General features: G+C 36.6%; 1 protein-coding gene across 3 annotated transcripts in view; it reads right to left on the bottom strand.

Annotated features, from left to right (window-relative positions):
* Window positions 1-10,218: 10,218 nt before the first annotated feature.
* Window positions 10,219-12,743, bottom strand: part of LOC150097100 (VPS35 endosomal protein-sorting factor-like) — a 386,078-nt gene continuing 383,553 nt past the window's right edge. For all 3 annotated transcript variants that reach the window (XM_090406834.1, XM_090406831.1, XM_090406832.1), the window contains one exon: window positions 10,219-10,442. In XM_090406834.1, the coding sequence (XP_090262960.1) occupies window positions 10,344-10,442 (99 nt within the window). In that variant the 3' untranslated portion in view covers window positions 10,219-10,343. The remainder of the gene's footprint in view (window positions 10,443-12,743) is intronic.

The following is a 12,743-nucleotide window of genomic DNA, read 5'->3' as shown; positions in this document are numbered from 1 at the left end:
GGTACATTGCGCCCTTCGATGGAATAGGCGTAAGTTCGATTCTCGTCACGATGGGAGAATCTTTATCTGGACGATTTTCAATTGAATGCTAGTTAGCCGATCTCATACGGAGGTAACAGGGTTTTCCCCCCCGGAAAACTCGGGTTTTTCATCCCGCATACAGACAAATTGGCCCTTCAGGACACACGCAATTTACAGATAAAAAATACTAGTTGTGGTGGTGGTGGTGGAGGTGGGCGGTAGATGGCGTTGATTGAGATAATTCGTAGTAGAGACTAAGACAGTTGTAGGTGTCCTCCTGTGATGAGTCTTCGGACTCCTTGGAGGTGTCAGGAATAATAATAATAATAAATATACACTTATAATCCTGGAACAAATTAACCTTATACTAGTCAGAATGCTCTATATTGCTATAATACCATGGACATTAATGTTTATTTTCAGTTTGCCTTATCTAACTTACAAAACAAAACAATATAGGTTAAACTATCCTTTCACTATACCCATACATACATTTGATCTTTAAGACACTCTCATATAAGATACATGCGCATACATAAATCTCTAGCACATGAATGCTTATCAAATAATATATACTACTTTACTCTCATTCTACTCTGAATGAGAGTAAACTAGTATAAACTTCGACAGTCGAAGTATATCTTCGACTGTCTAGTAATTAACAATGATTGCAACTAGATGCGAATTCAATTGATACAAGATTTTACAGTACCTTTCTAGGACGAACCCTGGTTTTCACGATCTATACCTTTCGTGCTTGAATTAAGGACACACACAGGATCTTCTATTCTATCACTACGGAACTCATCACGTGGGCACGGACTTCTGGATGGATTTTCTTTCCCTCGATACGAGTACTGGAGGATGAGATACATAGACAATTTCTTCCTTCTTGTAACTATACGGCATTCCTCTTGCAATAGGAATACGGGATAGAATTCCCGCACATTTTGTTTCCTTGTTGCGTCGGACGGAGATAACTCCTACACCGTCACTCTGGAAAACCCGTGTTACCAATACGAAAATTATGTGATGAAACTCTGAGGAAAAAAAGCCGTGTGTGTGTGTGTGTGTTGGGGGGGGGGGTTCCTAACCCTTTAATCTGCATGGCTCCTATCGGCACCTTCTCCAATTTCCTATCCCCCCCCCGGGAGTCGGTCTTTGCTTTGTTTGCTCACACTTGGATAAAGGATTAAACTAAATTTATTATATTTCTGCGCATAAGTGGAGAGATGGAAAGGATACTATCAAAACCAGAAACCATATTAGTATCTAAGCTGTCTCCCCACACACCAAGTATCCCCTCCCATTCACAGCTCCACCCATTCTATGAACAATCTCATCCCCATTAATCTGATAATAACCCCTTATCAACTTACAGGTGTTGATCATGTCTCCCCTGATTTCTTTCTAACAAAAGACCAGAGGAGCCATGGAGTGAGCTGTTCTTTGTATGGTGGGAGGTAAGTTGTTATGGTCTTCTATACAGGAGTGGGAAGAGAAGAAAAATGCCAAGAAATCAGTTTCACCTTTGGATGATGATACAATAGTACTATTTGGATGTAATAGTTGCAGATTAGCATGTAAAAGCAGTAATTGTATTCAAATAAACTAAGTAGGGAGTAGTAACAAGGTGCAACTGGTTTTTCTTCATATTGTCCTTTTGAACTTCAATTTGGTTTTTATATTATTTTTCTTAGCATCAGACCACGACTGAGTCAAAAGACTGATTGAGGTCCCATTCTCTCTCTCACAACTCACCATACTTAAATGCATTCATCACTCTTGCTGCACTCACCACACTTTCGAGCAATGCATTCCAATCACCTACCACTCTCCATGCAAAAACCCACTTCTCATCTCCTTGCTTGTGCCTTCCTTATACAGTTTACAGGAATGGGCTCATCTCCTTACCAACTTATATATCTTGCTCATGTAATAATTGACATTCCATCAATCTGTCTTCACATTAAATATTTCAGAGATCAGATATCGCTTTAAGTCAATCAGCTCTGAACCCTTTCCAACATCTTTTTATCCTTTTGAAACCCAGTAATCCATACCTAGTCTAATTACATCCCAATACAATGGAATTATAACATCGTTATTTCTATATGTCAAATGTCCTCCTCATGATTGCCATAATCTTCTGGGATGAACTCCTAATTTTAGCAAAATGTCCCAAAATTTTTGGGACATTTTGCTAAAATTCAGGTCTCTATCCACCATTATCCCCATATTCCTCATTTTCTCTATCTTCTCTAAGATATTCTTGCCAATCTTATACTCTGCATATCATCTTTGCTTTCCAAAATTTAAAACATTACAATTTGTAAACAACCAATCTTTTTTTCCTTCTCTTATAAGCAGATATTAAAAAATGGAGTTTGTTTTGAGCTACTCATAAAATCTCCTGGAGAACTAGGGATTGAGTAGTCAGATTTTAGGTGGAATGGAGGATGGCCTTCATTCAAGAAAACAGTAATTATATCATGGAAAGGAGTACAATAAGTAATGGAGGTAATCCCACATCGACATTGGTCTTGATAATGCTTCTGAAATACCAAGCCTTATTAAAAACATGTCACAAGTAGAAAAGTGAGCCAAGTATCGAAAAAGAAAGAGGAGGCCAGCAAAAATTCAGAAGTGGCTACTTTATTCCCAAGCAGCATTTATTTCCTTACTACTCAACTCCTCATTCCATGCTATAACTCTAAGTTGTTTCCAAAGCTTGTCATAATCACCAGCCTTGTACTTCCCCATATATGCTTTCCTCACAGAAATTTCATATGACTAGCCACAATCCAGGTATCACTTTCACAAACTGGAGGAAAGTGTGAAACCCCACTCACAATTATATCCTCTGATGAAATGATCAGATCTAAAACTCTCGATCCTCGCATGTCCTCCTTTACATACCGCCAGAGATAATCATCTCTCAAGAACACAAATTCATTTTTCTTATTTCCAGATGATTTTCATTAAAATCGGTACCACCATAATGAAAATCATCCTTAATAAGAAAAATGAATTTGTGTTCTTGAGAGATGATTAAATCAGGCAGTATGTAAAGGAGGACATGCGAGGACCTTCTCTCTCTCAGATCTCCTCATGTCTGAGGACTCGTGACCTTCCTGTGGATGCTTCGTCATTTCTTTCTCTCCTGTGCTTCTCTTATTGCTTGTTCTAGTTTAAGTACAGTGATTCTAGATATTTGGTCATTCCACCTGTTGGGGGGGGGGTTTCCTCTTTTTATTTTCCCACACGGTTTACCCTGAATGATTACTCTCTCCAGGCAGTTGCCTTCCCTTCTACATGTGTGTCCAAAATATTGCAGTACTCTTTTTTCAATTATGTTTATCAGTCTTGTGTGGATATTCATTTCTTCTAGGATACTTTTGTTTGTTCACTTTTCTGTCCAAGACACTCTTAACAATCTTCTCCAGCACCAGAGCTCGAATGCCTAAATTCTTCTTCTGTCATCTTTTGTCATAGTTTAAGACGCAGAAGTATAGAGAACGATCGAAAAAACGAAGGTTTCTACAAGCTTAATTTTCGTCTTTTTGGAGATGTGCTTGTCTTTCCAGATCTTGTTGGTTAAATCAGTCATCGCTTTCTTAGCTGGTGCTATTCTTCTTCTTATCTCTTTTTTTACATCCATCTTTTTTTTTTTTTTTTTTTTTTGTTACTATCACTCCAAGGTAGTTGAAATGGTCGACAATTTCAATTCCTTCTATATCTATTCTGCATTGTTTAAAATCATTATTTTGGTTTTATCTTGATTTAGACTATTCATATTTAGTCTCTATATACTGTAATAAACAAAAACTTATTCTGATTATAAGACCATCGGTTTAATACACACATGTATAAGAATGCCGACTAGTTTCACTAGCATACTGTCTAGCTTTGCCAAGACTAAAAAAGGTGAAGAAAAAAATAATAAATGCAAAAAAACGAAAGAATACAGTAACTGTTTACATCGGTTAGGCAACCAAATGTAACAGCTTGCGTGACAATGTATGCATGTAGCGAGATGCTTCAGTCATTATTGTGAATACGCATTACATAGTTTTTAGCGTAGTGTAGTTCTGCTATACTTAATGAATTAATCAAATTTTTCCATGTATCTTTCAATACTGCTCCTTGATTTCTGTTCAGGTTATTTCCTGTCCGTAGGACCACTGCTGCTTCTTTGAATATTCGGCATCTGTAATCATCGTCTATATCAGATTAATATTAGAAAAATATGCAGGTGTTTATAGAATACCATGCACTTGTGGACTTTCCTACATAGGCCAAACTTCAAGAAGCCTGGAAATTAGACAGAAGGAAAACGTTGGATATGTAAATCACAACAGAACGAATACCTCAGGTTTGGCACATCACTTGTCAACTTCTAACCATGCAATAGATTGGGAAAACGGCTCAATGCCATATATAGAGGATGATTACAGATGCCAAATATTCAAAGAAGCAGCAGTGGTCCTACGGACAGGAAATAACCTGAACAGAAATCAAGGAGCAGTATTGGAAGATACATGGAAAAATCTGATTAATTCATTAAGTATAGCGGAACTAATATCATCCCGTTTAAGACGCGGTATGATGAGATGTGTGTGAGATAAAAGGACCTCCTAGATGAGTCTTTGACTCCATGAGGTCTTGTTTAATAATAATAATAATAATAATAATAATAATAATAATAATAACTACACTACGCTAAAAACAATGTAACGCGTATTCACAATAATGACTGAAGCATCTCGCTACGTGCATACATTGTCACGCGAGTTGTCAAATTTGGTTGCCTAACCGTTGAAAACAGTTACTTTCTTTAATTTAATTATTTAATTATTCTAATTGATTTAGGATGAATTTCAATTCCTGTTCGCTTGTTGCTATTATCGCTGTGTCATCTGCATATCATAGGTTAGTGATTGTTCGGCCACCTGATTTAATGCCTCCATTCGACTTTTCTAGAGATCTTTTCATTATAGTTTAGTTGTAATGGTGAGAGTATGCATCCTTGTCTTGATCCTTTTTCAAATTGGAATGCAGGGGACAGTGAGTTTTCAATTCTTACTGTCGCTTGATTTCCTTGATATAAGTTCTTTATGAGGGTTATTAGTTGGTTTGGTATTCCTGATTCTTGCATGATATCCCATAAGATATCATGCAAGATATCCCACCTCATGCAGTCAAAAGCCTTGGAGTAATCTATAAAGGCTTAAGTTGAATTCCTTTGTTTTTTTCAATTATTTGTCTGATGTTAGATATATGATCTCTAGTCCCTCGACCTTTTCTGAATCCTGCTTGTTCTTCTGAGATCTGATGGTCTATAAAACTTTGTAATCTCTCCTTAATAACGTGTAGTAAAATCTTGTTGGTATGTGAGATAAGGGCAATGGTGCGGTAGTTTTCACAGTTGTGATTGCCTTTTTTGTAGATTGGGATAATGGTGGAATTGGTCCAGTCATTCGGCCATCTTTCAGTCTTCCAGATTTTGTTGCATTACTCATGTATCCAGTTGACTACATTCTCTCCAAGGTTTTCCAACATTTCAGCTGGCATTGAATCAGGACCTGGGGCTTTATTTTTCCTAAATTTTTTGATTGCTTGTTCTACTTCACTTATGAGGATCTCCGGTTCTGTTTCCATAGCTCCTTCGTCTTCTTGTTGAATAGCTGGGTCCTTGTAAAGCTCGCCGCAATACTCTTTCCATCTTCTGGCTATGTCATTAGTGTCATTTAAGATCTTGCCGTTTTCCTCTGCAATTATATCAAGTTTTGGTTTGAATTTTTTGGTTATATCCTTAACCTTCTTGAATAAATCTGTTGTTTCATTAGAGTTGGAGTGTCGTTCTATTTCTTTACAGATGTTTTGGATATAGCTATTTTTATCTTTTTGACAAGATTTCTTAATAGCTTTATTCAGGTTCAGGTAATTTGGATTTTACAAATGTTATTTTGTTTCCTTTTTTCAATTAGTTCTAGGGTTCCTTTTGTAATCCTAGAACTAATTGACTCTTTTTTATTGGGATGTTTTTTGGCTGCAGATTTTGCAATGGTTTGTTTTAGGTGTGTCCAATATGATTCAATGCTTTGTTCCTGAGGTGAGCTTTTTTGTTTCTTGAGCTTTGATTCAATGTCCATTGTAAATTTGTTGTCCACATGTCTACCTTATGTGGGCATAATTCCTCTACTATCATCAGCAGCAGCCATCCCCCTTCTTTTGTCCTTTCTGTCGTCACAAAAAACACCATTACCCATCCATTTCTGTTCCCATCAGGATATCATCCCCCTCCAGCCATGTTTCACTTTCTAACAATTTTTGCATGAATAAACTTTTGGGTGAAACAATTTCATCTCCCTTATTTCTGATACTCTTGGAATTTGTAAATAAACACAGCAGCTCACTTTTAAGTCTGTAACCAGTCCTACCCAAGCCACTTGTTGGTTGTAATTTCCCCACCACACCTGCCCTTGCCCAGTCACCTTTATCACCACTGACCACATACATCTGTTCAATCTCCACTTCTCCACTCACATCCTGATTAATTCCATTTCTATGCTGATCATTCAACTACTTCCAACATCCACTCTCCCTATGCCATGTCTTCCTGTCCATCCATTTGGGGTCCCCCCCTCCGTTTCCTTGTTCCTTTTGCATTCCTGTTCTCTCTTCATCTCTCATGCTACTACTGTTTCCATTGCCAAGCACTTCTGTCTTCAATACTACTCTTCTGATCTTTCACTCCAGTTACTTCTGATCTCTTGCTTGCATCACACACTGCACTTTCATCTAGCAACAGTTTCTCCAGTTCACTCACTCCAACGACCATTCAAATGCAATCCATCACATCTGTATAATTCCATTCTTCCCTGAAATGCATGCTATATATCCACAAACTGCACACCCTACCCTGCACACAGCTCTGCTAGCATACCATTCATGATTCTGGCTCTGTGTCTTAACTCAACATTGTGATACCTTGGCAACACACTGACAACCATTACTACTATACTGTTATCTTTCACTCTCCTCGATAACCTCCTGATATTTGCCCTTACATTCTCCTTATGTCCACTCAAATCATTTGTCCCCACAACCATTACTAATTCTTGCTTGTTTCCAGCTCATGTCCAAAGCATGAATTATCTTGCTTATTCTCCCTCCTGGATAGCAGACCTCATGGACTCTCTCATTAACCAATCCTCTAACAATGGAATCTCTATACACTGCTATTCTCGGATCACTCATCACCTCTTTCATCCTTTTATCTTTCATTTGTTTCCACTTGATGTCTAATATCACTCTGCTTACTGCTCATTTCATTTTTCATTTTGAATAATAGTTTCATCAAATCTTGCATTCTGACAATTTCACTCTCTGTTGCTCCAGTAGTCTTGCTACCTTTCGTTCTACTGCACCTTATTTTGATTCCTAATTTTTACTTCCTTTTGCTTCCTTATCACTTACTTTTGGTTCTACATTCTTGAATTTTTTCACTCCCTGAGTCTCACTGGCTTTTGTTTTGTTTCTGTTTCTTTCATTTCTTCAGTCTGTTTTGCATTCATTAATTCATAGTCTAACAAAAATCACTTCCTACAATTCCATACTTTCTCCTGTTCAGTCTTTCCACACACACACACATCTCTTACATTTTGTCCCACATACATATCACACTCACAACATCGAACCATTTTTGAAAAATCTACATCATTAACAGCATTTAATTTTCACGACTGCCTAGTCACACTGGTTGACATGCAAGTGGCTGACACTGTGAGTACCACCATTGTGTTATTTTGTGTTAGATTCAAAATTTCAATTGATAAACTTATTAGTAATTCCTGAAGGCCACAAATCATGCAGACACACTAAGTTTTAAAAAATCAACAATAGTATAATAAAATGCAAACAATATTGCCAATTCTTAAGCAAAATAGCACTTTTTTCTAGAGCTCTTTACTAACACTATGCATGTAGTGGCACTTTAGTGGCCTCAAGATATTGCTTGATTCAAGCACATCTCACTTATTTTTACAATGTTTTTGTAAGTGAACTCTATCAATACAATAATTTCAATCTCCTTATTTCTGATACTATTGGCATTCATAAACAAACATAATAGCTCGTTTGTGGTTCTATAACAAGATCTATTGACACCACTTCTCAGATGTTACATCTCTGTACCTTTCTCCATCAACAACAATCTCATAAACTCCCTCCCTCAACCACATCCCAATTCTTTCTTGTCTGTGCACTCTAACTACCCCTCCCACTTCCTAGTCTTCAGTTCCTGTTCACTCATTTTCTTCACTCACAAAACTCCATACAGAAACTCTCTTCTGATTTTTTCTACTTACCTGCTCTTCCACATCACATTGTGCTTCCTCAGATCTTCTATTCACTGCAGTCATTACCCTCACTTCTAGCAACAGCCTCTCTGGTTGATTCATGGCAAAACCATTTAAATGCAGTTAAAGATACCAAGCAATTTTAAAACTGGTTTTACTCCATATTTTCCAAGTAAGCAAACAGACAAAATGTCAAGTTTGCACCTGCAATTTATGCAAGACTAGCTGATCCCACAGGTAGTGCAAGACCAAGGCAACTCGTGGTAGAAGTGCAGCAAGCTCTGATCACTAATCTTAATATTTACCCTTAATGCCAAAACACATCTCCAAGAAGGGGATGTATGATGTTTTGTATTAAAGGCAAGGGGCCACTACCCAGACCGGTTTCGACCTTTATTGAGGTCTCATCAGTGGGGAGCCAGGCTAGAAATACCAAGATTTAGTAATGCAGAGCTTGTAAGTATTTTACCAAAACGAGTTACCATAAGGTGTTATAACCTTATTAAATAAAAATCTCAGGAGGAGATAGTCTTGCATAAATTGCAGGCGCAAACTTGACATTTTGTCTGTTTGCTTACTTGGAAAATATGGAGCAAAACCAGGTTTAAAATTGCTTGGTATCTTTAACATAACTATATCCAAGTTAAAAATACTTTCTACATTTAAATGCAGTTCCATCTATTCCTCAAAATCATCCCACATGTTCACAAACTACACCCCTTTCTCATCATATAGCTCCACTAGTATACTATTCAAGATCTTAGCTTGCCATCTCAAATGAACACTGTCATACCTGACCAACAACTGAGATCCAACCACATTGTTACATTTTACTCTCCTGAACAACTTCATAATATCTATTATCACATTCTTCTTGTTTCTAACCAAATAATTCATTTTTACATTAACTAGCAACTTTTTTTTTTTTCATTTCCAGTGTCTCAATCTCTGCTCAAGGTAAACAAACCTTGTGCAACTTCTCATCAACCACACCTGTAATAATCGATCTCCATAGAGTGCAACTTTCGACTCATTATCTCCTTCAAATGGTCATCTTTCATTCCATTCTTTATCACTCTTTTATGCATATCTATAATTCTCCTCATTAACATCACATATGGTTCATGTCTCGTCTCATCTTTATCAACTCATCTTTCATGTTTTTACTGAGATTCATGCTTGCTATCTTTCCATCGGTCTCTTGTTCTTTCTTTTGTTCTGCAACAACTCAGATTCAAAGAAACTTCATTCATGAGCATATCACATCCATACTGATAAGAAATAAATCACTTACTTTTATTGTTCAATCTTTACAAACACACATCCTCAACATCTCCCAATGCATACATATTACAATAATGGCACTGTAGCATTCTAGAAAAATCCACACCAATCACATTGGTATTTCATGCAATCTGCTTACTAGCCTTACTCTTATTACCATTTTGTCTCTGGAGAAACACGCATAAATTAATCACTATACACTCTAAAGTTCAACCATCCAAACAACGGATACTAATCACGGTTATAACACAACAAAACTCAATTAAAATTCCTCAGAATTGCAATGCAATAAATAAAAAGTTTGATTTATCTTTCTGCAATTCTCAGGATCAATATCTTCTTACCATCACCGGTATACAAAAAAACATCTTCCTATATAAGAAAAGCAGGATCTTATCTATTCTCGCTGCACTGTTAATGTCTAATTTAATATTACAAACACCTACACATTCAGCCATTTCCAATCTTTAAAGCCTTCTTCCTCCTTGCAGAAATTACTATCATACATATTAGAATATATGTGTATTGGAAATAATTAATTAACAAGGTACACTACTAATTTGTTTATTTACAAACAGTTACATAAATAATATCAAAAAAATATATAACAACTTTGAGTCTAACACCCCCCCCCCATTTCCTTGCATCCTTTTCTTTTTAAATACATAAATCTTTTTATACTTGTGTAGAAATCTGAAGCTTGGCAGTGAGCTCTCCATATGGCTTTCCTCCATGTTGTACACTTTTTCGCTTTAAGTATTCTAAACAACGAACCTATTAAAATTAAAAATATTCAATATATTTGTATTTCAATAATAATCATAATAATCAAATTTCAGCAATAATAATAAAAGTAAAAGCCTTCAGTAATATTCATTATACGCTTAGTTATAAAAATCCCAAACAACATGTAGCTTATCAAATTATGAATCAGTGAAAACATTTAAAATAATTCAAATCCTGAATATAGTACATGGTGTCTTGTGTACTTGGAAGAGCCCTGTGGTAACCCCACCTTCCTTTTTTAGGAACAATGCACCTCTATATTCCACTTGCTGGCTCCTATCAGTCAACTATTCCCGTAACCAAGATACCAAAAAAATTCAACCCCATTCTGCTCAAATTCAAGTTTAGCATGTAGTAATCAGTCAACTACTTTAGCAAAATGAATGCATTTGGTATCAGGAGTCTTGAAAAACTAATAATATGAGACCTAACATAGACAGTCAGAGAAGCTAAATTATAATGGGAGGAAAATGGTGAGAATATGTGTAAGAGCAACAATGTTATGTAACTGCATTAAAGATGGGAATGGGTATTATCATGGAAATGATTATGAGGCAAGAAGGATTTTGACTTTGTGTTCATCCAGTTTGGATCCATCAAACATGTGCAAAGATGTCTGCATATATAATGCACTAGAGAAGAACAGAGATCTGCAAGAGATCTTGTCGAACTGTGTCACGCAGACTATAGACAAGAGTATACCAAAAAACATGCAGGTAGCTTGTTATGCCTGTACACGAATGGTAGGAGTATCAGAAACAAAGGGGTAGAGTTTGTTGCCTTGGTCAATATGTTGGGACTTCAGATAGTTGGCATTAGTGAGACCTGGCTATCATAATCAGAGTGTAAAGGATACAATATTTATAGGAAAGATAGACAGGATAGGAGAGGAGGGGTGAGCTGCTAATTATATCAGATAACATGAATCCAGTTAGAGTTGAAACCTATAATTGTAATACTATTAACAGTTTTCCATGTGGCAGTGAGTTTGATGCCATTTGGTGTGCAGTGGAACCAAACAAGATGGAATACATAGTGGGGTTTTGTTACAGACCTGGTGGATCAGCTGCTAGTGATGAAGAAATGCATCACCAAATAAAGATGATGGGCACACAAAAAGAGTAATCATAATGGGGAACTTTAATTATCCAAACATTGATTGGGTAGCAGTAAAATCTCATTAGAAGAATGAAAGTGAACTGTTATGAGCCAAATTTCTCAAGTGTGTTAGATTATGGTGTCAGAAGGTGTTTCAGTTAAAGACACAACTATTCTGCCTCCAGGTGGTGATCATGCTGCACTCACTTGGGAAGTGGCTAAGTTTATGAATGTTTCATTCAGGACAGGTTATATACTGAACAACAAAGTAGGAAATTATGAGGTGGGGGGGATGATCTTGGAAGTTCTGATAAACACCTAGAACAAAAATGATATTAAAGCAACTGATATAACCACAAGAAAGAACATACGAGGATATAAGAACACAAGTTATCTTCATAATTCTGCTATTAGTATGTTCTTTCTTGTGGTTATATCAGTTGCTTTAATATCATTTTGTTCTAGGTGTTTATCAGAACGTTCCAGACCCGACCCCCTCCCTTTATATGACCAAGTGAGGAGTATACTGAGTTCAGCAGAATGGTATTGGTTGCTAGATTGGAAGAATATTGACAGTGAATGGGAAAGAATTAAAAAATACTTAAAGGATCCAATATCAGAATGTGTCCCGAGAGTTCTAAGAATAAGTACGGTAGGAGTCAAATGGATGTGTAATGTTATCAAGCAAGAGATTTGTAAGAAAGAAATGATGTGGAACGAATACTATGTGCATAAGGATGATGTCCATTATGAAAATTACAAGCAGCAGGCCAGAAGAGTAACAAATGTTGTATGGAAAGCTAAGTCTGAGTATGAAAAGATACCAGCTCTGCAAGCTAAAGATAATCCCAAAGAATTCTATCAATAAGCTGCAAGTAAAAGAAAGAACGAATATAAAAGAATAACTCTACTGAATGTAGATGATGTGAGGGTGACAGATGCAGAAGAAGTTCTTTAACTAATAAATGCCAATTTTGCTAAAAGCTATCAAGCTGGTATATGAAACACTGAGCTCATCTCTTCACTGGATGAAGAAACTCAGGTGTATGAGGAGAAGATACTAGAGTTGTTGCACAAACTCAATAGGAATTCAGCAATAGGGACCGATGGGATATCAGCACCAGTGCTAAAAGAGTGCTCAGTTGAACTGGCTATTCCTTTTACCAGGCTGTATAATTTATGTCTGAGAAC

The sequence above is a fragment of the Typopeltis vanoorti genome, chromosome 17, assembly GCF_054136105.1.
Source record: "Typopeltis vanoorti isolate ZY-2024b chromosome 17, IOZ_Tvanoo_1.0, whole genome shotgun sequence".
Classification (NCBI taxonomy): domain Eukaryota; kingdom Metazoa; phylum Arthropoda; class Arachnida; order Uropygi; family Thelyphonidae; genus Typopeltis; species Typopeltis vanoorti.
This window is presented reverse-complemented; position numbering and strand designations above follow the sequence as displayed.